Source organism: Penicillium nucicola (assembly GCF_028828085.1).
Source record: "Penicillium nucicola strain IBT 29836 chromosome Unknown utg000006l, whole genome shotgun sequence".
Lineage (NCBI taxonomy): Eukaryota > Fungi > Ascomycota > Eurotiomycetes > Eurotiales > Aspergillaceae > Penicillium > Penicillium nucicola.
This window is the reverse complement of record NW_026643130.1, coordinates 1,012,672-1,038,509: the sequence shown is the minus strand read 5'-3', so window position 1 is coordinate 1,038,509 and position 25,838 is coordinate 1,012,672. Positions and strand designations below refer to the sequence as shown.

Sequence of the window (25,838 nt, the reverse complement as noted above, 5' to 3'; positions counted from 1 at the left end):
AATTCATAGCTTCTAAACTGAGTTCTCCTCTCTGATCCTGAAGTAGGCTTCCTTCACCTCTTCCCGAGTCTGCATAAGAGCAAGCCATTTCTTTATCAAAGGATACTTGTCAAGAGAAAGACCAGCAAGCATATAACTATGCAACCAAGGCTCGAAATGATAATCAACGACAGACACACGGCCATTCAGAACACTTTCGCCACCAGTCTTCTTCAATTGACCTTCAAGCACATCATAGCAACGATAAGTCTGAGCAGTATATCTCTCCAACGCATTATCATTCTTCTCAGGGTTAAACTTCCTGCAAAAAGTCAATATACACAACTGACGTCAAACAACTCCAACCAACTTACTTGAACCAAGTCGTCTGCCCAGTCATAGGACCCAAAGTCGTCAACAAGAAGTACTCCCACTTTTCAAAATCAACCAGATCCTGCGCCAAGTCCCCACAAGGACCGATCATATTCCCCTTGTCATACACGCGTCGGATGTAATTCATGCAAGCGCCAGATTCCCATGCGATAACGCCGGTGTTGGGATCTTCAACGGCGGGCACGCGTCCGTTTTCGTTGATTTGGAGATATGCGGCGCCCTTCACGCCCTTTTCGGGATTGTCTCCGAAATCCCATTGTTTCACGGTGTACGGGATATGGAGTGCTTCGAGGGTGATTGCAACCTTGATTGGATTTGGGCCTGAAGCGTGGGCATGCAGGATGATAGGTTTTACGAGAGAACCCATTTTGAGATGGGAATTCGGAGGGTATTGGTTACTTTCATTTTGCGAATTTTCAAACGAGATCCCTGGAGTGGCTCTTACTTTGGATGGCAAATGAAGCAAGCATGATGTAAGTTGTTCGGAGAAACCTGGGGTAATTGAAGGAGCTTATTTAGCCTGGCTGGTGTCTAGCGCATTTTGGGAATACTCTTCTAGTAGAAGGTAAATTCCCCTTCAAGATTTGGTCTGAGAAAATGTGCAGGGCTGCATTTTGCCGTGTTGCCGGTTAAACAGCTAAAATTCCTTCAATCAGAATGCATATTGGTCCGGCTATGTCGATTAGGCAATGCGGAGTAGATATCAATGCGGGGTGATGGGGATTTTGATCAAGACAAAAATGGAAGCAAATCAGTTGTTACTGCAGGTCTGAATCTACCATTTCCTTATGCTGGGAGTATTTACGGTTGATGCACACTCTTAATTGAAGGAAACAGAACAGTGACATTTAGTAAAATGTTACTCACCAAAGCAAAATTCATCACTTCACTTTTAGTATCTGCGTCTCTGCTGCCCTGCTCCGGTGGCCTCAAGATTCGCGCTGAAAGCAATGAACTACAAAACCTAGTAGGCCGACTTCTGTCGCCCCTCATCCCATCCACGATCTGATACGTATATCATAGGTAACATGGGACCAACACTCAATCATAGTTCGAGGCGAGCGACTCATGCTCTTCTCCGGAGAGTTCCATCCCTTCCGCCTCCCAGTCCCAGGCCTCTGGCTTGATATATTCCAGAAAATCAAAAGCATGGGCTTCACAGGAGTGTCATTCTACACAGACTGGAGCCTCCTCGAAGGGAACCCGGGACAGGTCATCACAGACGGAATATGGAGTCTGGAGGAGTTCTTCAATGCTGCAACACAGACTGGCATATACCTCATCGCTCGACCAGGACCTTACATCAACGCGGAAACCACCGGTGGTGGGATACCCGGATGGGTTCTCCGACAGCAAGCAGTCATCCGATCTGATGAGCCTGAATATCTCAATGCGACAGAACGATATGTTTCCACCCTAGGTCAGATTATTGAACGCGCCCAGATAACCCATGGCGGACCGGTTATCATGGTTCAGCCCGAGAATGAGTATTCTACGTGGCCAGGTGTGACTGATTTTCCGAGCGAGATGAATAGCGAGTATATGGCCTATGTGGAAAGCCAACTACTTGATTTGGGTATTACTGTCCCTTTGATTGTCAATGATAATTTGGACCTGGGGTACTTCGCGCCGGGATCGAGTGTGGGAGAGGTGGACATTTACGGCATTGACTCTTACCCCATGCGTTATGACTGTTAGTATACATCATATAGCATGTGGTTCTATGGTTCAATACTGACATTTGGAATAGGCGCGCATCCTACCGTTTGGCCAACCTATAGGTTCCCTTATAACTGGCAAGTTTTACATGAACAATATAGTTCAACAACGCCTTTCGCTATTGCTGAATTCCAGGGTGGCTCTGGAGAAGGATGGTAAGCTCTAATCATCCACTTATCAAGATGAATGAACTAATTGAATTCCAGGGGAGGAGTAGACCAAGACATGTGTGGCCAGTTGGTGAACGAGGAGGCAGTTAGGGTGGTTTACAAGAACAACTACAGCTTCGGGGTGAAAATTCTCAACATTTATATGGTGAGCCTCTGTACTCTCTGACCAAGTACTTGCATATCTGACCCCATTCAAGACCTTCGGTGGCACCAACTGGGGCAACCTGGGATACATGGGCGGCGATACATCCTACGATTATGGAGCTGCCATCGCTGAAGACCGGACAGTTTTGCGCGAGAAATACAGTGAACAGAAACTTGAAGCAAATTTCCTCAAAGTATCACCAGCTTATTTGACAGCGACTTCCTATTTGGGAGTCAACGGGTCTTATGGTGCACCAGCTGAAATCGCTGTGACTTCTCTCATTGGCAATGGAACACAAACGAACTTTTATGTTGCTAGACATGCTGACTTCACCTCCACTGATAAAACTCAGTACACTCTCACTCTCACGACGAGTATTGGCAACATCACTATTCCTCAACTAGGAGGCCAGCTGACCCTCAACGGTCGCGATTCCAAATTCCACGTTACAGATTACGATGTCGGCGGCATCAACCTGATCTACTCCTCCGCAGAGATATTCACATGGGCGCGAGGAGCCGGATCGGCACGTGTGCTAATTCTCTACGGGGGCGCAGGAGAAACACACGAGTTTGCTGTGTCTAGCCATCTTGGAAAGCCGACTGTTACCGAAGGGAAAGACATCTCCATTGAACGACGCGGGGCTTCTTGGGTTTTACAGTGGCATGTTACCCCAGACCGACGCATCGTCCGAGTTGCTGACCTGGAGATTTACCTACTCTGGCGGAATGATGCATACAACTACTGGGTAATGGAGCTACCTGCTTCGAGCCCGGTTGGAAATTTCTCATCGCCCTCCAAGGACGTGATAATTCTCAAGGCCGGATATCTTATCCGTACAGCGGATCTGATAGACAAGCATCTTCGTTTGACCGGTGATGTGAATGCGACGACAGAGATCGAGATCATCTCCAGTCCAGCTAAGCATCTGCAAGGTATTACGTTCAATGGAGAAGAGCTGGAAACTTCTCAAGTATCCAATGGGAAGATCTCCGGGACTGTGAAATACAGCCCTCCTAAGCTTGACATTCCAGATTTGTCCAACCTCGAATGGAAGTTCCTTAATTCTCTCCCTGAGATTATCTCGTCGTACGACGACTCAGCTTGGACTTCGTGTATACTGAATTCGACTCACAATCCGCGGGCATTGAGCACCCCGACTAGTCTGTACTCCATGGACTATGGATATCACACTGGGTCTCTGTTTTATCGCGGTCATTTCAACGCCAACGGCCAGGAATCCAACGTGTGGCTGAATGTATCGGGTGGCATAGGCTTCGGGCATTCCATCTGGCTGAACAGCACATTCCTCGGCTCTTGGGCTGGGTCGAGCGCCAACTCCACAATCGTCCATAACGTATCATTGCCATCAGCTTTGTCACGAGACACCCCATACGTGCTATCCATTCTGATTGATCACATGGGCCAGGATGAGGAGGCACCTGGTACTGACGCAATTAAATTCCCGAGGGGTATTCTTAACTTTGGAATCTCGGGTCGCGACCAATCCGATGTCTCGTGGAAGCTGACAGGTAATCTTGGCGGAGAGCATTACCAGGATCTAGTCCGTGGTCCTCTCAATGAAGGTAGCATGTATGCCGAGAGACAAGGATACCATTATCCCAGTCCACCAGATTCAAAGTGGAAAAAGTCAAGCCCGGTGAAAGACGGCATGTCACATGCGGGCGTTGGCTTCTACACGGCATCTTTCCACCTCGATATCTCAAATGGATGGGATGTTCCGATGAGTATCGTGTTCCGTAATTCTTCCCAGGTCAGCTCGGAAGATGTTCAAAACAACTACAGATGTCAGCTTTTCATCAACGGGTACCAATTCGGGAAGTATAGTAAGTCCGCATCTGTTCATGGTTCCATGGTTTGAAATACCTAATCCACTAACCTTAATTTCGCAGTAAACAATCTCGGTCCGCAAAAGGCATTCCCTGTTCCTGAAGGAATCCTCAATCACCAGGGTGAGAATTTCATAGCTTTGACTCTTTGGGCACAGGACAGGCTAGGTGCAACGCTGGGAGGATTGAAATTAGTGCCCACATCCGTCATCAAATCCGGCTATAGTAGACCCCAGCCCGCACCCCAGCCTACGTGGGTACAGCGAGAAGGCGCTTACTAGAATAAAGATTGTCTTGAGAGATCAGAAATCGAAATTGGTATATAGGAGGACCCAAGAATCTATATGCATGCATCGAAACCACGGGACTTTTAGACCGAAAGAAGGGCAAAAAACGAAAAGAAAATAAGAGAAGAAATAAAAGCAAGCCGGCCACCTTGGCTAAACAAGATTAAGAGAGATGGCGGCAACCAGAGCATCGAGTGCCGAGCTATGTGTTGATGCGTCCACTGTCGCTTGGATGGGACCAGCCCAGTTGACACCGAGTCCACCCTTTTCGTCGCGATCATTCTGCCAGATGCTATTCGCGCTGTTTAGGATAACCTTTTTGTAAGTCTCATCCGGAGACGCTTTGTGCAACATTTGCAAGTTGCGAATGAATATCCCCTTGAATTGGGTTCCATCGGGGAGACACTGTGGCTCGCAGAATTCGTGGATGACCATGTTTGAGTCCGCCAGGGTTTTGATGGCTGCTTTGGCAATTCTGTTGGCAGCTGGCAGGAGCGTATTGTTTGGTGCAGCTCTGTTCAGCTCAACTAAGCCGCCGAGAACAACCCCTTGGTTGTAGGACCATCTGAAGAAAGGTTAGTCAAATTGCAAGCCAAGATCAGACTAGGGCACTTACACTGTAGCTCCGTTGTTTTGGCAGTTCTCCAATAGACCATCGTTGATGGTACCGTTCTCGCCGATGAAACCCTGGGCCCTGAACCAGTCCCATTCCTTTTGCGCCCAGCGCACGTAATATTCTTTTTGGTCTGGGACTCGGTTGGCTAGGTGTGCTGCGACGGAGAGGAATACCTCGTTCGTAATTGAGTTGACGTAGGTGCTTGTGGGGTTCCATGGGATACCACCACCACCACAGTTGGTGCCCCAGGCTGCGGCCTATAAACAGTCAGTGTAAGGCCCCTTCAAAAGTTGAGATGCGACATACCAAGCTCTCGAAAATTCCCTCGGCTAGCTCCAAATAGGTCTGCTCCTTCGTGACATCATAGGCAGCAATCCATGCCAGAGCCCACCATCCATCATCATCGTATGCTTGATCGAGCCACTGCGTGACATTGACACCGTCAGAACCCTGGCTATCGCGAGTGAAGACGGTCTTCTTCTCCGGACCGGGCGCTGGATTCGACACCGGTCCCACGTTGAATGTGTTGTTGAAGACATAAGTCGCTGTATCCATCACAGAGGGATCTAGAGCAGCCAAATCTGCGACAGTAGTCATACAGCTAGCCCCATCCCACCAGCCGCAGGTATCCCAGATACCGCTTTGGGGGTTATACCAGGTCTGGAGGGTCTTCAGCGCATCTTGAGCTCTCGATCGCGCATCGTCAGCAACAGCAGAGCCTGTCAAAAGCAGCGAGACTGCAAGAACGTTGCGAGAAAACAGCATTGTGTCAGGAAGTCAGCGCAGAAAACCCGATCCTATCGAGAATCCCTGACTGGCAGCACATCTTCGCTTTAAATAAGATAGCACCGATTTTCCAGTCAGGTTCCTGGATACATCATTGCATGCCCAAAACAAATGTGCATTCCTGTGTCTCGCGGTGCCTTGATTGGCGACAGGCTCCATGGTCCACTATTGCGCATCGTCCAACCCCTGATCTGCAATGATCGTCTTGCCGCTGTAAAACTGAACCTTGGGCAAATGGTAGGGCCGTCTTCCAAGAAACCAGCCTTGCAGAACATCCCGGACCCCGGCCAAGTTGCGAATGGCATTCATTCAAGGGGGTTTCGCTGCTGCGATCAATTTGATGCGTGGTGTATAGCTGCGATCGTTAGCGTCTCCACCCCTTGCAAGCTGATGGTCCCGCTATTTGTCTGCCTCTCCAGGGAACAGGGAAGCTGCGCATGAGTTGAGCATGATTTCGGAGCTATCTGGCGCCCGCTGGCAGTTCTTCGCTGCGGTTCGGTGGCCCTATCCTCCGAGTAAGTCCACTGGAGACGCTCCACGCGCTGGCATTTAAGCGATAACAGTCGTTCGATATCATTGGCCAGCTGTCAGTGATCATCTTCGGAAATAATTGAGCCCCGATCAGTTGATTTGGCTGCCGTTGGTCAAACCTCTCACCTTATGCAATGCACTTGACACCAAGTAATGTTACCGCATATTCACCTCTCTGCCCTTCATGCGCTCGGGTGCATTTCGCTTAGAAATTGTCCCAAGGCAATGACCACTTGAGACACACATTGTCTGAGATGCACGTGAAATCGGACTATTGCTTGACTGACGTCAGCAAGAAGCAGCTCAGTGTTCCAGGGCTCCATCGTCGTCCCCGTGGTAGCCAGGTGTCTCGATTCCTCCTCCATGTGCATGCAAGCCGCTGCTCTGCCAAAGGGAGAATTCAGTCCGCTGCATGATCAGTCCCACTCCTTCAACCCAGCTGTTGAGCTGTTGGCAGGGGAATGATAAAGTTTGTGTGTGTTCCAGCCATCCGATAGCACTGTTCGCTTCAGTCGATGAAACAGCATGTTGCGAGAGCCAAATTGACTTTTTGGTCATTCTTGATCACATCACTCGGCATATTCTCATCGTGTCTCGATGCATGATGAGAGCATGGAGAATCGGTCACCGCGTCGGGGTGATTAGCTGAGTTGGTTACGGGACTCGGCATCCCTTCCCTACTTTGAGGGATATTTCAACCTTGTCTCACTTACGGGGGAGCAGATTGAACTTATATTCTTCTACTTGAGATCACATGGGAATTGTCACATTCAGCTACGGTTGATTGACAAGTACAGGAGTCAACACTACGCTTTATTTCCCGACGGTGCGTCGAGTAGAACGATTTGCGCCAACTATGTCTTTACAATAGTATCACTTGTTGAGAAAATTGACATTTCTTACGGACTTCTTCTCGGAGTTTCTCATAGGCTAGGGATATGCTAAGAAAGAGCCGGGATTGTAGTACATCCTGGCATTGAGGTCACACTTCCCAAACTGCCATGTATAACAGATCCTTTCAAGTGACGTTGGATATGTCTAACAAACAACTGAGGTATACTTACATTTGATATGAAGTTAGGTATGGCTCTAGTGTTGACTTCTGCTGAGCTCTTGATGGCGCAGTAGGCATATTCGCCGACGTTGTGATCATCTGAATGGTATCATATCACGGTCATTATATTTACTCCGAACTGCTTCACAGGATTACTGAGTATTACGGATCACTCAGACTGAATAAATCACTTTTCAATAGAGGGCAGCTTTATCTTTCTTTCCAGCTCATGCAGCATGTGTTACCACTGAACGACTTGCGTGACTGACAGCGTGTGATATTCTCTCTGAACTTTTATCCCATGGCTGATGAGTTCTCTCCTGGACTGATGTTATGAGAGCTGATTATCGCGTCGTTGAATCGCATCGTCGACTCAATGGGACGTTCCTTCCTTTCTTGGAATTTGGAAATCGCATCATCGGCAACTCACTTTCTCATTCTTCTTTTTCTCTTCCTCTTCTTCCTACTCTCTTCCTTTTCAACCTTCTCTTTCGGTGAATTCGGATTCTTTTCTCTACTTCTTTCGTCGCACAAATGGAGCAGATTCATCCCCTCACGGGGGAAGAAGATAAAAACGCCTCTCAATTCATTAACGTCAATGCTATCCTGTCCGAGAAAGCGCCAGAGGTTACTCACAATGTGAGATACACGGAGTCGCTGACGGCGAATTCCGAGGAGACCAAGTTTATTGATGGCCATCCCGTCATCGAGACAGGTACTATCCATGAAGAGCACTGGTCCTTCGTCAACTAACTCATATTACAAGGAGTCCATGTCTCTCAGTACCTCATCTCCCTCCGTGACGACGAAGATCCACCTGTGACTTTTCGGTCCATCCTACTGGGTTCCATGTTTACAGCTCTCGCGAGTGTGATCCAGATGCTGTATCTGTTCAAGCCCGTTGGGGTTGACGTCTCTCAAGTCTTTCTGCAGCGTACGTCGGCTCCATACTTTATAGTCAATCCCTAACCTGATTTGATCCTTGATAGTTATGATTTTCATTTGTGGTGGAGCTTGGGCCGTGTTCACCCCCTCGCCCAGCCGATTGAAATGGAAGTGGCTACGATCAGTGCTGCAATTTCTCAATTTCGGGCAGCCGTTCACTATCAAAGAGCACGTCATCGCCTCGATGATTGCAGGGTCTGCAAATAATGGACTCAGTGGTGTTGAAGTCTATGCCGTGGAGCGGCTGCTCTACAACCGGACTGTCTCGGCCACCACTGCTATTTTTGCTACCTTTTCAATTGCTTTGTGTGGATTTACGATGGCGGGAATCATGCGGCCCCTCCTTGTCTATCCTTCTGAAATGGTGTATTGGGGGACTTTGCCACAGGTCATCCTCTTCCAGCAACTTCACTTTGACCGAGCTGTCAATCGGCAGCGTCTGACCAAGTTCGGCTGGACCTTGATGGGCTCTGCCATTTGGGAGATTTTTCCTTCTTATGTCGTCACATGGCTCACAGGTCTCTCGATCTTCTGTTTGGCATCAATGAAGGCCCCAGCAGATATCCGTTCACTCTTTACCAAACTCTTTGGTGGTGCCTCTTCAAACGAAGGGATGGGCTTCCTCAATTTTTCCCTTGACTGGCAATACATCGGAAGTGGTTCCATGGCATTACCGCTTAGGCAACAGCTCAACAGCTGGCTTGGTAACCTGATCTGGTATCCGGCTTGGCTTGGCTTGTGGTACAGCAATACCTGGAGTGCAAAGACCTTTCCTTTCATGTCAACCTCTCTTTTCAGGGAGAACGGTACGGTGCTTCATACCATGTCTATTCTGAACGAAGACGGTATCATAGATTCCAAAAAGCTTCAGGATACTAGTTTACCTTTCCTTTCATCCAGCGCGGTTTGGGTCTTCTTTTGTTCAAACATGGCCATCGGTGCTCTGATAATACATGTGTCCATCTTCCTCAGCAAAGACATGTTGATTGCTTGGATGCATGGGAGGACCAAAACTCAGCCTGATCCACATTATCAAGCCATGAAAAAATATAAGGAGACCCCAATGTGGTGGTATCTTATCCTTTTCGTGTTGTGCTTCGTTGCTGGGGTTGTGGCAAATGCGAAGGGTGAAACCACTCTGCCCGTCTGGGGGTTCATCGTCGCGCTTGCACTGGGTGCCTTCATTTGCCCATTCTCATTGTTCCTCTTTGCCTTTTACGGGAACGGAATTTCTACAAATCAAATTTCTAAGATGGTTGCAGGAGCAATTCATCCTGGTCGACCACTTGCCAACCTCTATTTTGCCAGCTGGTCTCACCAGGTGATCTCGATTGCTAATGCTGTGTCTACTTGGCTCAAAGTTGGGCAATATCTCAAAGTTCCGACTCGCAGCATGTTTTTTCTCCAAATCTATGGGTCTCTTCTCGGCGCTTGCATCAATTACGTTGTAATGACAACGATCGTGACCAGCAAACGAGAGATTCTTGTTGACCCAATCGGAAATAATATCTGGAGTGGAATTGCAATTCAAGGTCTGAATTCCCAAGCAGTTACATGGGCACTAGCAAAGGAGATGTACAGTATCAACGGCCGGTACTACATAGTGCCTTTGGGTCTGCTGATTGGTGCCTGCCTACCTGTTCTTCACTGGGGGATCAGCAGAGTATTTCCTCGAACCAAGAAGTGGCCAATCAACACAGCAATTATCATTGCCTCGGCTTCTGGTCAATTTGGAATTACTTCCAATGTCACTTCCAGCATAGTCGTCGGAATGATCGCGCAGCTCTGGATCCGGCCTCGCATTCCTCATATATTCAACAAATATAATTACCTGATCGGTGCGGCACTGGATGGAGGATCGCAGTTTATGACGTTTATTCTTGCTTTTGCGGTCTTTGGTGCAGCTGGGACACCTCGTCCTTTCCCTACTTGGTGGGGAAATCCCAAGGGTCCTCCTGACCACTGCCAATGATCTAACGGAATCCAACTCTGGTTGTTGTCTTATTCTGTATCTTTCAAAGCTTTGCGAACTGCAGCTTTTTTATCTTTTACCTATCTTAAATTTTTTCTTTTTCTATTGACATCCGCGATTGTTCTACGATTCTTCAGCTCATCAGCAAGATATTCTTAGGGTTGTCTTCTTGCTGGTCAATATTAATTCAGTTATCCATGGTATTGCAGTCAAGATGGCCAAATATCTCTCACTAGGCGTCGTTCGTGCATCCTCGCGTCTGGTCGTCCCCATACTAGGATCCGTCACGTTGTCCAATGAGTCTTCTTTCTCAGGTCATTTCTATCTTGTTATTGTTGCCGGGTCCTAATTTAGTTTCCTTGCTCATTATTCTACCCTTGCACAAGGTCCACCCTTCCACAAACCCCAAAGCTCATTCGTAGCGTCAAGATCCTTGTCCTAAATCTGAATGCCACTTGGCCCCAAACCCCGTATTCATGAAATCCCTCTTTTTGATGGGTTCTATAACTGATTTTCCACACTGAGCTTGATTAAACTGGTCAGCTGTCAATCTGGCAGATTTGGATGTGATTTAGCTTCAGAGTAACCGACAGAATGCTGCAGAATGCGAATCTTGAATATCCGTGCCTCCAAATTTTGATTATTATCTGTGTCACTAGAGCTCACCACGCTATTGATTCTAGACCTCAACACAGAAAGCAGGAATGGATTCTACTTGAGCACTGGACTTCCTGTAGTACAGCAATTGCCCCCATTAGTCTTGCTTACGACGCCTTTGTATAATTGACTTGGTCGAGTAAGTCATCACGTCACGAATCGTGTGTAGACACCTGGATTAAGGATGAGCTCTTGAAGCTGAATCTCCTTGTCCATGCAATATCTGCATAACTAATATACAAGGCTTAGTGACGAGCTTGTGTTTGTACCCCGTGTCAGGTCCTTAACGGGCTACTCCGCTTGGTACCTGTATACCATGTTGGGAACTCGACCACCGGAGTTATCAGGAATAGTTGGTTTTTTCTGATGACACCTCCCTTTTGTTATTCTGCTCTGGAGAAGTAAGAGGCTCTTGTATATAACAAGGTTTGGTAGACCAATCGTGTGCCGGCTGCACGTATAGCTTCGTTGGTTCATACAATCACAGCTCCTCCGATGATCCGGATTTTGTGTCCGGGTAGGGAATTGACAAATTGTTGATACTGATACTTTATATCAGAGGTAGTAATCTAGAGATATAAATTAAGCGCAGAGGGTCCTCCAATCTTCAAGATATCAACTTCTCAATTTTGAACTCTTCCAACTCATTCACTGGCCAGTATGCCTTCAAATGCTCACGAGATTGTCTTCAGTGTGTAGAATAGCATTCAGATCTACGTTCCCCCTTTTCCCATTGGCTGATTCTAATACTCTCCCCTAATCAGGGACATCCATTGCAGCCTGCAATTCCAACGACCACCTCCGCGTGTACATGCAAGATGTCCAAGGCCGAATCCGCGAGACCGTGTACGAGAGCGGCTGGAGCAATGGCACTGAGAAGAATACCATTGCCTCTGCTAAGACCTTCTCGCCCCTAGCCTGTACTTCGAAGCAGCTTGAAAAGGCAAGCCAGCATGTTACCATATCAGGGCCTGGTCAGGGTCGAGGTTCGGAAGAATACTAACAGCCCCCTTCTAGATCCAAGTTTTCTATCTTTCTAACGAGAACATCATCAATGAAATCGCTTATGATAGGTCTGGTGGGTGGGCTGAAGGGGAAATTGACAAGAAACGCTTCACCGCGGCCCCTTATTCAAAGCTTGCAGCTGCCCGTCTGAACAAGGGGTCTGATGTTGAGCTGCGGATCTATGTTCAGTTGCCGGATAATACCATCCAGGAGTTTGGCTTTGAAGGTTGGTCAGAAGAAGCTAGTTCCGTTGTCGAGTGTTCTCTCACCTCTTCTGTAGATGCAAGCTCCGGCTGGCAGAAGATGTCGAATCTCGGACATGCGATGCCGGGCACTGAAATCGCGTGCACTGCACTTAGACAACATGTTCGGTACGTGACAGACCCTTCAAACAACAATTGATACCGATATCTCTTTAGTGTTTACCTCCAGGATGTAGAACTCGGTCTCGTGGAGAAATGCTTCGACGCCAATCGCGGCTGGTATGATGGGTTTACGAAGTTTCCCAGGATGCAGCCCCGGGCGGCTATTGCTTGCACCAGTTTTGCGTCTGGGTCGGATGTTCAGGGTATTCATGTCTTCTATACTACTGCCACGAAGGTTCTGGAGATGGTCCATGACGGCAAGTCGTGGCGAGAGGGCAATTTCCAGGCTGATTGTATTCCTGGTACGGAGATAGCTTGTATTAGTTGGATGAGTGGCTCTAGCTCGGAGATTCGGGTCTACTTGCAGGCTGGTCGGGAGGTTTCTGCTATTTCGGAGTTTGTGAAGACTCATGGTGCTTGGAAGTCTGGGAAGACGGCTCTTCCTCCGGCTTGATTCTTTGGTTTGGGGGGTCTCTGGACACTGTTTCGAGGCTGGTTTCGAGGTAGGTTTCGAGGCAGATTTGGATGAAATGTGTCCATTTTGAGATCATAACATAAGTCACACAAAATGAATAATTTGTCCTACGTGGATGGTTTAGCCCAGGTAGAATCAAATGTTCCCGGGCCTCGTATCGTCAAGGGTAGCAGTGACTCATACAAAAACTGCAACATCCCCAGATTCTTCCAACTTGTTGCTTTTCTCTTTCAAATTAGCGTCCAATAAAACTACCTCTCTCTCCTGGGTCTTTCTTGCTATCTCGCTTTCAAACACCACCAATAAAGCTCACCTCCCACAATGGCCCGAAGCTCTGATTCTCAATCAAGCAGCACTCCCATTCTATACCAAGCCACTTTTGAAGACATACCCGCAATCAAATCAATGGTAAACTCTGCATACTCAAAATACATCCCACGTATCGGGAAGCCTCCAGCTCCCATGTCCGAAGACTGGGAGCAAGCGATGAGAGTACATGAAGTCATGATGCTCAAAGACAACGACCAATCTGTCGGCTCGATTGATTTTCTTGTGGATGATCAAACAAATTCTCTTAAAATCAACAATGTCGTTGTTGATGCGGGCGCGCAGGGTCGCGGCTATGGATATTGGATGATGAAATATGCAGAGACGGAGGCTCGGCAGCGTGGATTACCACGTGTTACTCTTTTTACAAATGTAAAGATGACTGAGAATGTTGGGTTCTATGGGAAACTGGGGTTTGTTGAGACAGAGAGGAAGTTGGAGGATGGGTTTGAACGTATATATTTCTGTAAGCGCTTGTGAATATAAAGTGGGTTTGGGGCGCTGTGATGGTATCGTCAATGTCTCTCTGAGTTGATCGTGAGACAATTTAGATCTACAAGGGGCTTCCTTCGGCGATAGAATTATATTCTTTCGTCTTGATGTATAGCTGATGCTGTTAGGAATAGGAAGATAACTGGCGTCAGATACTGTCATTAATATAATGAAGGAATAAGTAAAACTAAAATGCTATTATTTTCAACCATCTGACACTTTGGCCGAGTGGTTAAGGCGCTCGCCTGCTAAGCGAGTGGGTTCGCCCGCGTGTGTTCGAATCACACAGGTGTCGGTTATTTTTTTTTGCCTCAACAAAATTATCTCGATCTTTCTACTAGTACTGTTTCAACTAATTTCAAAGCCTTCATTTGACCTCATTACCTACACGTAGTGACTTATATCGCCAAATGGCAGCTATGATCCGATGAGCTGAAAAATGTAGAATTCGACTGGAACATCAAGATAGAAATACCCAGAGAGCTCTTCTCAATGACTTCGAATTCCCAAAGGCAAAATCAAGTGAACGGAAGCCTACAGTAGTCTCGTAAAACCCTCAACTGACCACGGAAGTATGAAAATCTAATTCTCTCAGAAGACAGAGTGAGCATTTTCAAATCGCGAGACAATCCTAAATAACACACGCCTGCAAATAGTTGACTGGCATACTCAAATACTGTAGACACAAGGCCACCCACTATCCAATTCCCAGATCAACATGATCGACAAACCTATTGATGGGCCTACTCAACCCCTATTAAGATATCCCTTACCCTGATCATCACTGAATCCCAAATTCCAAGTCTACCCTGCCTTGACCAATAGACGAAGATAGTCTTCTCACAGCAAGATACTAGGAGTAAAAAAAAAAAACTCAACTTCAAGTGACCTTTACTATAGCCACTTTCGGTTAATCGCATTTGCACATAAGCTTTTCCAGTGAGCCAGCCCAGCCCCGAACAAAAGTGTCAAGATCAGGGAATATTAAGCCGTCCAATAAAGCGATGCCATGGGGATACCCTCACTGTTGAGCTTGACCTAGTCCAGATCCAGACAACGTTAGGGCAAATCCAACGCACTCTTCTGCAAAGCGTTGTACTAAGCTATGTTACGCATTAGTGAGCAAACAAACAGTCCGACTAACGTTAGTCAAAGTCAAAGACTAGACCCTGCCAATAAGTCAACGAGATCGGCCCCTTACCCTACCTAGTACGAACACCCATGACGAAAGCAAAAGCATGTCTGTGGTGCCGCACGATGGCTCGGGATACCGATGCCCCATGCCCCACGGAAGTACGCCGAACCCGAGAACCTACAGCAGTGGCTCGGCTACTGTAGTCTCAAAACTCGATTTAGAACCCAGTGATTTGAAATGCAGCATACCGTAAGAACCTTAAAATTCTCCACGTTTCAAAGACAGCACCGGGGAGAAAGACTCAGAGCACGGCGTCTCCACGGAGAACCCCCCCCCAGCGATCAGCTACGGCAAGCGCATAGATTGCCAAAATTGAGAACGCACCCCATAAAGTGGCGCCGAGCATATCTAGCCGGAACTCAAATAGCATATGGAGCACAGCAATACAGAAACTCCAATTAAAAACGGCAAGGGTAACTACTGTACTGCACGGAGTATTCGAAGAAAGAAATAGTCCCAAACGCAAGGATCCAATGCAGATCCGGAACCACCCGATCTATTGCCCGAATAGGGAAAGCATCGATCTCGTTTCCCATTTTCATGGCCTCCACCGAAGGCTTTTGTAGATCGATATTTAAAAACTAAATCCACCCCCTGACCCAAGGAACAGGCGTTCGATACAGTAGATACAGTGGGCAGGGATCATATCTCCACTTTGCTGGGTTGGGTCGCTGGGTTGGGTTGCTGGAGCTCGCTCTCCACACGGCAAGAGCCCCATCCTTAGGGCATGGGTTGCTACGTGCGCACTACTGGACTGCAGATCGGGTTTTGTAATGCGTACTGTGCGGCTGATAATAGTACAGTACAGTCCAGTAGCGCTGCGCACTACGGCAGTGCGTGCAGAGCTCAGATGCCGTTTGTGTTCAGGAGTCGTTGTCCGAATCAGGCCCGAGATCTAACCTTGCCTTGCATTGTCGATTGCTTGATCGTCGCTTGCTGGAAACTATAGCCATGGGTCGAAGTTTTGAGCTGTGAAGATGATTCTGGTCTAGATTTGTTCGTGGACTTTGGGTATTGGCGGTTGGATCCGCTGCGGAATGTTGGGTTGAGAGGTTGATGCTGTTCTCGGTGCTGCCGAGTGAGGTTCTGCTATATTTGCTGTGTTGTGAGGATCTCGGCGTCGCCGAATTGATCGAATTAAGTAATGGGAATCCCCCAGGCGCCACTTCCGTCATGGAGACTGAACCTGAAACATCGGGCTTACTGCAGTTGTTGGTGCATCGTGGAGTGAGTGTTGGAAAGCATTCATTGATCTTAAATTCAATGCATTGAATGCACATGGGAATCACAGCGACCGTCGCGGAAGCGAGGACGCTCTTTTGAAGAATATATACAAAGTTCCGTCATCAAGAGAATAGAATATCAAGAGTAAGGTCGGAGACGTAGAAAAGGAGATCGGAGAAAAAGAGTAAAAGGGGACATGAAATAGGGAGTGGCAGTGTCGTGACTAGAAAGAAATATAGGTATAAAGAGGAAAGTCGAAAGGAAAGTATGTATCGAGGCCAGGAAGCCACCGCAAAATAGAAAAAAGGTGACAGGAAATCAAATGCCTCATGTGTCGTGAGAAAGTGTTCATCGCCTCCAGCCGTGACCCGAGACCTCACCGAAATCATCCTTGCTTGAGCGCGAGGCGCTTTCTCCCTCGTCTTCGGGGAAGGCGGGCTCGTGCGTGATTTCAATGGTCGTCTCTTGGTACACCTTTCCGATAGGGGCCATTTCGTGGTTGCTGGGCTGAACGATGTTGTCGGTTGAGCCGTCGCGGTGGTCCATGTCGTCGTTGATGGTGCCGCCCATGCCCTTGCGCTTCATGGGAGGGTCGGCAGTAATGGTAGTGAGGTGAGTATCGCCCTTGCGACCCTTGCTGCTGGCGAACTTGTTGTAGGAGCGGTCGTGACTGGGCTCGGAGTCGATGATCAGGTTGCGACGGGTGAGAGTGTACAGGACGACATCGACCAGGCCGGAACTGGTGATGATAGCACCGGCGCAACAGAAGAAGGTGATGTTCGGGGGGTCTCCGTTGGCAGTGGCCATACGACCGGCGGCGAGAGGGAGAGACAGAACGATGTAGACGATGGGGTAGATGGTCATGTATCCGACTACACGACGCAACCGCTTGAAACTCTCCAGCTGGCTGTTACCCAGGATAGAGGAGGCCTTGATCTGTCGGCGCAACTGGAAGAACATGACGGCGTAGAGGGCGACAGAGCCGAACTCGGCCAAGAAAATCCAGATATAGTGAGTCCATAGACGGACCGTCTCGTAGTCCTCGCTAATCCAGCACCACGCACCCGAGGGCGTGAACACGTCGCCGCCATACATAGCCAGTGGAATAATGACAATCAAGGCAATGAAGACCCAGATACCAACAACGAAGGAGACAAAGACCTTGTGGGACATTTTACGTCCCCATACGACCAAAAGGAAAGTGTGGAAAGCAATGGCAAGCACGAAAAGACCGGAACCAGGATCTCCAACCTGAAGCCAGAAGCCCTGTAAGAAACAGGCAGCCGTGCCAGACTCAATCTTGTTCGAAAGAATCCATCGTAGGTTGATGATGAAAGCGAGTGACTGTTGGAAATCGGCCAAGACCAAGTTATAGATGAGAATGACGTATTGGTTGTAACCGATGTATCGTTGGTAGCTTGAACGCCAGAAAATGAGTCGAAAAGTAATGAATCCGAGCAAAGTCGCAGTTGCAATGAGTGACAAGAAAGCCATGATCGAGATTGCGATCAAGCCTTGTCTTTGGATTCTTGGGAGAGGATCGATATCAAGTTCTGATGAGCTGGTCAATCGAGCCACCAGGTCTCCCTGCTGGCCTCTGGGCATTAAGCTCTCGAGGATGAGTGAATTCATGGTTGGATGCTTGGTAGATCGCCAAGTCGGGGTATCGTCGCCTAATTAAAAGAGCCAAGTGTTATGCAGTATTGGCTTCGTCGGAAGGGAGATGGAGGGGGCGCAGTTTTGTTGAATATAAGACCAAGTTTGAACACAAATGAGGGTATACACGGCTGAGCACCAATGCGAGCAGATCGAAACAAGACCGGGATCAAACGCTATAGCTCCCACATGTGGTAGCAGCAAAGAAAGAAGGACAAAGACGAGAGCCGAGGAGAAGAAGCCACACACGGGAGTATTAAAGGATCGAGGGCCAAGGGGATAAAAGAAGCAGCAGCCACACTACTGCCAGCTGATCGAACTTAAACTTTGATAGACAAGACAGAAGAATGAGAAAGAAATCATTCAGCCCTTTTTTGTGCAAATGATTGGGTGCTCCACGCTGATAAGTTCCAAGTTTTAACTATGTTTTTTCTTTTTTTTGCAATCATCTCCGGTGGGAAATGGAGACGACCCGGGAGAGCCAGTGATCTCCATAAGACTTTCTTCACAGCCCATAGCCAGAGCCCATAGCCATAGCCCATCTCATTGAACAGACTCCACTCTAGGCCACCTGTGCCCCTCCCAGAGTATCGGGCGAAGTGGGTAAGGGGGTTACAACTTTGCCACGAGTGATCGAATGAAAAGACGTCCACGTTTAGCTTAGATGGTCCTTACCCACCGAAACGGCCAAGAGCTACACTATTGTGTCTACAGAAGTACTAAGGGGATAGACTGTCCGCCTTGCATAGGAAGGATTTTGATTTCCCCATTTTTGAGGACAGTGGCGTAAAAATCCCATTACTGTATACCACGTTCTCCGTGTGTCTCCGCCATACAAACGGTCTTAGCGTGTGTTCATTGACAGGGGGTCCAAACTCTCGGACCGCTCGTACTGTTTCTCCGCTGCAGGGGAATGCTTCTGGAACACTAGCGGGGGAGGAAAGGCCAATGTACTGTAGGGAGAGAGGGTGGTGAATGTATGACCTTGGTTGCATCTTGGATGGGTCTAAGCGGATTGCCCCCAAAGCTGTTCGTCGGAAGACTTCCAGCGGGGCTAGATCTAGCATTATCATTCCCAGAGTCAATAGGACACGGCAAGAAGGGGGGGGAACCCTGGTTGGAGAAAGCATTCACCCCGCATGAATCCCTGAGTATCCAGTTACCGGCAGAGTAAAGCAAAAGAAAAAAAAAGAAAATAGGCTAGAAAAATCCCGGAACTGCCAAGGTAAAAAAAGACACTGAAGACTCCAGTGTCGATCACACGAGAAGAGGGTTATTTAGCAATAGTGGAAGTGACAGTCATGTATACGATTGGGCCAGTATAAGCTTCAATCCACTCTCCAGCAACCAACCAGGCCGATGGATGGCCCCCATTCCCCACAGAATGGAGTTTAAGCGGGAGGTCGAACACAGGTTTTCTCCCTTCCACAGGCCAGTTTCCAGATGTGGGCAATGCGCTAGAGCTTACCATGGAACAAAGGTGTAGCCATGTGGAAAGATGCAGGTGGACACTTTTGACGTTCGACATTTCTTTGTTGCCCCCTTTCTGGGAAAGGAGATGTGAACATCCACACTGCACACTGCAAGCGGAGTTTTGCCTCTCCCAAGTGGGTGCGATCGGCAAGGAGACAATGGAGAATGATTATGCGTGAGCACCACACACCGTCTGTTTGAGAGCCGCTAGTAGCGATCGTGGGGACTCGGCACAGTTGGAATGTACGCCCCGAGAGAGTGGGATTGTGAGAGAAGTTGTGTCTCGGATACTTGATCTCAGGGGAAATCGGGAGTCAACATGACAGTTGAAGTGAAGATCTTGAGTTCATCTGCACGATGACATATTACTGTACAGTACAGTTCACAGTTCACAGTTCCCACTACACACTACGCACTACTGTACATTCCACCATCCAACGTTCGACCATATGCACGACCATGCACGGCGTTAAACCATACAAACCCTAACGCCGTGTCTTACAACGGCGCAAGCCGCCTTGAGAGATCTCCCAGACCTGCCTCATTCTCCTTGACCCGCTCATGATCCACCGGCAATTTCCTTTACTGGTACTGTAGGGGGAAGTGTCCAACGTAGGCCAAGGCTCATACAATCAGCCTATGCATGACAATGATAAAGCTTATTCGGTACTGGGGTAAATTCAATAAGCAGTACGAAGTACACTGTCCATTTATCCCATGCCTATGAGCCTCAATACATCTACATCCTCACATCCTCACATCTCCATTTAGCCTGAGCTTTTCCTAACGGGACTGCCACCAAGCCCTGTACTAGTGCCACTCCAGCCTTGTCTAGACGGATGACAAATTCAACGATACAGCACTTGTCCCAGGCTTGTCCCAGGCTACGTGGTGTATAGTGAGACATCCACCAAACTTACATGTATTTTGAGCCTCGACTCGCCTGTTCCCAGTTTTCAAGGCCCCCAATATCAGCCCCAGCCATCGCCAAATGCCTCCGTGATCGCCATGATCGCGAGCATCGCGAGCCTCGCCAAGTAACCCGTCAACATAGTGTACCAAGCAACGCCTCCGGAACTTTCACCCGATCGTCATCCACTACTGTGCACTGGCTTGCCTAAATGCTCCTAGCTCTTTTTCTACCAGCCGCGCGCCCACGTACACACATACTGTACACACCATCACCTCATAATTGAGTGCTGACCTGGTGACGATACTGTAGGATGAACATGACGATCCGATAAGTGTCCTACATTTGCGAATAGAAATTGAATTAGAATTAGAAATCGAAATACGTGCAGAGAAAGACAAAGAATTGAGAAGAAAAAAAGGAAAAAACCCAACAGCCCAAATATCGCATCTGCCTAGCGAGCATACTGTATCAACCCTCCTGCAAAGGCCCAACTTAATATCAAGTTAACCTAATTACCTAGGTACAGTAGTCGGCACATCTTCTTACCTAAAATCCCACCCTGAGACTTCAATAATCACTAGCTCACAAGGCTTGTTTGGTCCCATCTTCAATCTTCACAAGCCAACACAGTCCCACGCACAAGCCACAGCTCCCGTGAACAATGATCTGCAAGCTGGGCCACGGAGATTTGCCATCGGAGCGGTAACGGCACGCAGCGACTATTGGATTGTGCCCCAGTCGATGCAACAGTGCTTGGGGGAGTTTTGTTTGATTTTTTTTTTCATTTCATTTCTGGCCCGTGTCCCATGTGATCGCCAATAGTCGCGTTTGTTTCTCCAGTGGATTTGCTGTGTTGCAAAGGTGCCGTACTGTATGGGGTAGCAGTTAGCAGTTAGCAGTTAAGGTAATAGTCAATAGTTAGAATACAGTAGAATCTACATATGCCCTTTTCGGCTGCATACCCACATGTAATGCGCGTGGCAGAGTTGCATATAGAGGAAAACGCTAAATGGCTGGCTTGTTGGTCTGTTCTTTTGCCCCTGGATCCATCCTGGATGTCGGAATCAGAAGCCGGTTTCTGGGACGGTCTACTGTAGCTGACACCCGGCTGGCCCTGGCGCTGGTCCTGGCCCCGGTAATTTACTGTACATGTTCAGTATTTGGTAAGGAGATCTTTTGCCCTTGGCAGCTGGGCCTTGATGAACATGAATATGGACGTGAACATGTACCCCACTAGGGCAGCATGAGAGGGTTGATCACATGCAGAAATACACGTCCATGCACGGGATGCCGGTTGACAGTAAAATACAGAGTACAGATGAACAGTTCCAGGCGGATGCCGTTGTGGGTGGATGAGATCAGCTACCGTACTGTGGGACTGGCAAGTTTCTCGGGTTCATGCATTGGACAGTGCTGACCGATGATTTGATTTCTTTTTTTGATACTGTATGTGGATCTGAAAAGGAGAGAGATGCAGAATCTGTGTTCTGTGTGTACAGTACTGTACAGTAGGTGCTGTGATAAACAGTTAACTTATATCTATGAACCCGCCCCGAATACCCCGGATGGTTTCTTGAAAGCTCTGCAATAGATTGGCCACTACAGAATGTCAGCACTGTAAATCTCTGCAGCCATAGTGCTGTACAGTACTGTACAGTACTACTGTATAGTGCCATGCTGGCTAGTTGCACCGAGCCTCGCTTTTGTGGGTCGAAGATATGCACGTTCATGGCAGCAGGGCGGCAGAGTACTGTAGCAGAGCATTGCATTGCATGTACAGTAGGAGAAAGACGTCAGACATCCATTGATGGTACTGGCTGTCTACTGCACTGTACTGTATAACAGGAGGGATTGCACACTGTCCTCAACTCAACACATCTTGACTGGAGCTCAGTTTTCAAGTTTAGCACTTGGCCTGGTTCGTGCTCGTTAGCTTCACAGCATGACTCGTCATCAAGCCCCCTATCGCATGGCCCCGGATTCAATCCTGTTAGAAATAACGATTATCGAGGCCACGGTGTGTATTCTTGATCTACGGACATCCCATCCCCATATAAGATGACACATCGAGCTGGTCGCTTGAAGAAAGCTGTTATAGTTGAAGTGATGATGGTACGGACATGCATTGAGTTAGTCTACAGTTCGGCGTCCGCGCGACCCTCAGCACTACAGTAGTAGCTCTGGCCTCCATGCTGGCAGTTTCCTCGGCAAATACTGCTTTCGTTGACGTGACTATTTCCTATCTACAGTATCGGCCGACTAAGGCATCGTCAGACTGGGTGGTTACGAATTGGTATACGAGAGACATGTCTCTGAGCGGGCCTGGCGAAAGGAGACAACCCCATTTGGAATCGTTTCGCTGTATGGAGTGTGGGCTGTGGGCTGTGGTGGATGTGTGAATTGCAATGGGTAGATTAAGGTCTACCCCATACGGCCCCCCTTCAATCTCCGCTATGACAACGGTGTTGCAGGAGGAGTAACAGTGACAGTAATGCTGTAGCAAGAGAGATGGTAGCTTTGTTCTGCGCTAGAATGTCCCTTCAGCCTCGTCATGCACTCCATCTCGTGAAGGATTATGGAAATTGGAAATGAGAAAAGAAGAATAGGGGGAAAAGAAATTGCAATGACCATCATGCATATTGTCATCGTCGATCTGTATTCCGTAGTACAGTACAACATATAGCAAACAAGATAAAAAAGAACCGCTGCATGATGCTAAATCAGTCTTGTATCATAGCCCACACCCATCAAGGCCGGGAAGCTTCATAGCATTCATCAATCGTGAAGAATCAAAGATAGAAGGGTGGACTAGTAAGTCCCCAGAGAAAGAGAAAGAAAGAGAGGGAAAAGGAGGACGAAAAAGCACACATCAACACGCAAGAATGCAGAAAAGCAAAAGTAGGAAAGATCCAGGATGACAAGGTGGGTATCATGAGTTCATCAAGCCATTGCACGCGACGACAAGAACATATCCAATCCCCATGCTATCCGAACAGGAACCCGCCAATGATTTTAATGCCGAACGTAAAGCAAAGCAGACCGAGCAGGAAAGCAAAAGGCATCTCTCAAGTGACTCAAGTGACTCAAATGAATGTCCTCTACCTCCGGCGCGAGGTGCGCGTATCCCGACGACCAACCATATCATCTTCCTCGTCCTCTTCCTCGACAGGCGCAGGCGTCCGCCGCTCGGTACGCCTCTTCGGTCGACGGCGACGGTTCGAGCTAATATTACTAGCCGAGTCGTCCGGCGCAAGAGACCGATCGTCATCAATGAAGAAATCATCCTCGCCGCCGCTTTCCCACGTGCCAACGCCCGAGAAGGGTGTTCCCAGACGTGCCTCGACGGTAGAGCCGCGGCGGCTTTGGTTCGCGACGGAGAGACCGGCACCTCGTTCACGCAGGGCGCGTCGCACCACTTCGGCTTTGTAGTGCAGGGCTTCGAAGGCGTCCTCTAGAGCTTCCATGCCAAGGAAGATGTCGCGTTCGACTTCGGCTAAGGCGGCGATTTCGGTTTCCTCGTCTAACGCGATGGGACCGCCGAATGAGGCGGGTGAGGTGGGCGCGCCGTTCGGTTGGCTCGATGATCGGAAGCTGCCGTCCATATAGCTTGGTGTTGGGCCTCTGGAGATTCCGCCGCCATTTAGTGGTGTGTTGGAGCGGCCCTGGGTGTTTCCGGAGGTATCTTCGGCGCCGCTGCGGAGGAACCCATCAAAGCGACCGGAAATCAGGATCTCCCATTCGTCGTCGCTGATGGCGGATAGAGTGGCGAGGATGTGGTGGAGGCTAGGATTATTTAACATATACATGGCGGTTTCTGGGTCGCGGGGCCGAGATGCCAGTCGGTACAGGCGCTGAATGGCCGAAGCTGATGAAATCAGCGCTGAGGGTTTTGGGCGCGGTTTCTCGTCGTCGGATCGGGGTACAGGCGTAGCTGAGTTGATGCCGAGCAATGAACAGAACAAGGAGCGCTGGTAAGATTCAAGATGTGTGAGCATGGCAAAGGTCAGAGTCTCGTCGTCGACCTCTTGCGGCGCACTTGTCACAGAGTCAGTCTGTTCAGACAGCCATTTGTCCACGGCGACTTTGGTCTTCCTAGATTGTCGGATGAAGTGATCGCGGTATTCTTCTGGGACATCCACATCAAGCTTTTGCATTGGAATGTGCTCGTCGCCTGGCGCAGTCTCCACAGCAGCCGGTGCCATCATGAACGGAGGCCACATTGGAAGCTCCCTGCGACCAGACACGAGTTCCAGAACCTCACCCCAGCTCACGCAATCGGGTCGATTGTCGGCGCCCGCTCTTTCGCAAATCTGGCAGCTACATGGCTCGGACGAGATATCGCGCGCGAAAACAGCCTCAAGCCGATCTAGCAATCGCCGGGCAACAGATCGATAACCCGTAGCCACAGCAAGAGACCCATTTTTGCTCATCACCTTTTGGTAATCATCCAGTAAACGGTTGTACGGATCGAAAATTTTACCAGCCACCAGCCGAGAATGCGTCTGCCCATGCGAGAACGGATCAGATTGACCGAGGCTAGCAAGTAGCGCTCTCGAGACTTTGTGTTCTAGTCCGCCGTTCTTGAGCAGGTAATCGACTCGAGGAATCGAGACCGGCATTTGCGGCGGAGGTGGAGGTGGCGGGGGTGCGCCGAATGCGCCTGGGGTCACTGGCTTCACATAATCAATCGACTCGTCGCTTGGGGAATGGCGATGAGACATGGCCGACCGGTTCTGTGTGCGAGAGGGCGGTTTCGTCGGTGGAGTCGAAGGCTTTCGCGGGGCCGAATACTGCTGGTTGGGGGCGATAGAGGTTGCATCTGAGACTGACTCGGCGTCGATATCTCGAACTGTTAGGTTGGACTGTGAGGCTGACAGTGTTGAGCGGCTGGAGCGTTTGGGCAGCTTGTTCTCGTCGGAGCTCTTCGTCTTGGACTTGTAACTTGACGACCGAGCCGGAGATTCCTTGTCATCCTTGTCCTTGGGTGTCGACGTTCTGGACTTGGAAGGGGTTTCTGTTCGGGACGTCTTGCTAGACTTGGATCTGACGGTGTCATCCTTCCTCGACCGTAGACTTGACGAGGATCTATTGACCTCCGTCCGAATTTTTATGTTTGTCTTTTTCGCCTTAGCCTTCTCTGCTTCCTTCTCGTCCTCGTTGACCACACTGCCCTTCCGTGAGGATTCCTGGTCGAGCCCCGTTAGCGGGGGACTGGGTGGCGCATGGTGGTTCTCGGTGCGGTGGTGCGTCTTCTCGTCATCGCGTTCGGTCAAATCGGTCGGGTCTGGCGTGGGTATATCGGCCTTGCGAACATCTTCTTTGCTATGAGCCTTGGAGAAATTGGGGTACGGCAGACTCGACCTCGATTCGAGAAACGAGGCAGCGCCCGACCGACTATCGAGGCCTGGCATGGAGGAGCGGCGTAGGGAGGAGCGGGCCGTATCGGAGTCACGACCCTTGGTTGATGGGCGGGTCAAGCCTTTCTTTGTTGTCGTCGTCTTCTTCCTATCGTCGCGGTTTAGTCTAACAGGAAACATGGCGGACTCGAAATTGTGTAGTGGAGCCTTCGTCCCGCTAGTTCGAGGTCGTTTACCTCTCCCTGGGGGGCT

At 49.0% G+C, this 25,838-nt stretch overlaps 9 protein-coding genes across 9 annotated transcripts; 4 read left to right on the top strand and 5 right to left on the bottom strand.

Annotated features, from left to right (window-relative positions):
• Positions 1 to 12: 12 nt before the first annotated feature.
• Positions 13 to 739, bottom strand: N7511_006398 (glutathione S-transferase family protein; the record flags this gene model as incomplete). The annotated part of the gene is made up of 2 exons (XM_057128775.1): positions 13 to 301; positions 354 to 739. The coding sequence occupies 2 exons, from the start codon at positions 737 to 739 to the stop codon at positions 13 to 15; spliced, it is 675 nt and encodes a 224-aa protein (XP_056983331.1).
• A 701-nt stretch (positions 740 to 1,440) lies between these two features.
• N7511_006397 (glycoside hydrolase family 35 protein) lies at positions 1,441 to 4,537 on the top strand (the record flags this gene model as incomplete). The annotated part of the gene is made up of 5 exons (XM_057128774.1): positions 1,441 to 2,065; positions 2,123 to 2,246; positions 2,298 to 2,406; positions 2,459 to 4,253; positions 4,320 to 4,537. The coding sequence occupies 5 exons, from the start codon at positions 1,441 to 1,443 to the stop codon at positions 4,535 to 4,537; spliced, it is 2,871 nt and encodes a 956-aa protein (XP_056983330.1).
• A 159-nt stretch (positions 4,538 to 4,696) lies between these two features.
• N7511_006396 (putative glycosyl hydrolase) lies at positions 4,697 to 5,924 on the bottom strand (the record flags this gene model as incomplete). Its single annotated transcript, XM_057128773.1, has 3 exons — positions 4,697 to 5,108; positions 5,160 to 5,416; positions 5,466 to 5,924. 3 exons carry the CDS (start codon positions 5,922 to 5,924, stop codon positions 4,697 to 4,699), a joined length of 1,128 nt encoding a protein of 375 aa, XP_056983329.1.
• Positions 5,925 to 6,779: 855 nt separating this feature from the next.
• Positions 6,780 to 7,034, bottom strand: N7511_006395 (uncharacterized protein; the record flags this gene model as incomplete). Its single annotated transcript, XM_057128772.1, has 1 exon — positions 6,780 to 7,034. One exon carries the CDS (start codon positions 7,032 to 7,034, stop codon positions 6,780 to 6,782), a length of 255 nt encoding a protein of 84 aa, XP_056983328.1.
• Positions 7,035 to 8,064: 1,030 nt separating this feature from the next.
• N7511_006394 (OPT family oligopeptide transporter) lies at positions 8,065 to 10,447 on the top strand (the record flags this gene model as incomplete). The annotated part of the gene is made up of 3 exons (XM_057128771.1): positions 8,065 to 8,245; positions 8,297 to 8,464; positions 8,520 to 10,447. 3 exons carry the CDS (start codon positions 8,065 to 8,067, stop codon positions 10,445 to 10,447), a joined length of 2,277 nt encoding a protein of 758 aa, XP_056983327.1.
• A 1,317-nt stretch (positions 10,448 to 11,764) lies between these two features.
• fleA (fucose-specific lectin FleA) lies at positions 11,765 to 12,928 on the top strand (the record flags this gene model as incomplete). The annotated part of the gene is made up of 4 exons (XM_057128770.1): positions 11,765 to 11,795; positions 11,869 to 12,059; positions 12,122 to 12,480; positions 12,529 to 12,928. The coding sequence occupies 4 exons, from the start codon at positions 11,765 to 11,767 to the stop codon at positions 12,926 to 12,928; spliced, it is 981 nt and encodes a 326-aa protein (XP_056983326.1).
• A 342-nt stretch (positions 12,929 to 13,270) lies between these two features.
• N7511_006392 (GNAT family N-acetyltransferase) lies at positions 13,271 to 13,756 on the top strand (the record flags this gene model as incomplete). Its single annotated transcript, XM_057128769.1, has 1 exon — positions 13,271 to 13,756. The coding sequence occupies one exon, from the start codon at positions 13,271 to 13,273 to the stop codon at positions 13,754 to 13,756; it is 486 nt and encodes a 161-aa protein (XP_056983325.1).
• Positions 13,757 to 16,535: 2,779 nt separating this feature from the next.
• On the bottom strand, positions 16,536 to 17,819 carry gprC (the record flags this gene model as incomplete). Its single annotated transcript, XM_057128768.1, has 1 exon — positions 16,536 to 17,819. The coding sequence occupies one exon, from the start codon at positions 17,817 to 17,819 to the stop codon at positions 16,536 to 16,538; it is 1,284 nt and encodes a 427-aa protein (XP_056983324.1).
• A 5,508-nt stretch (positions 17,820 to 23,327) lies between these two features.
• On the bottom strand, positions 23,328 to 25,766 carry N7511_006390 (uncharacterized protein; the record flags this gene model as incomplete). Its single annotated transcript, XM_057128767.1, has 1 exon — positions 23,328 to 25,766. One exon carries the CDS (start codon positions 25,764 to 25,766, stop codon positions 23,328 to 23,330), a length of 2,439 nt encoding a protein of 812 aa, XP_056983323.1.
• Between the last annotated feature and the right edge of the window lie 72 nt (positions 25,767 to 25,838).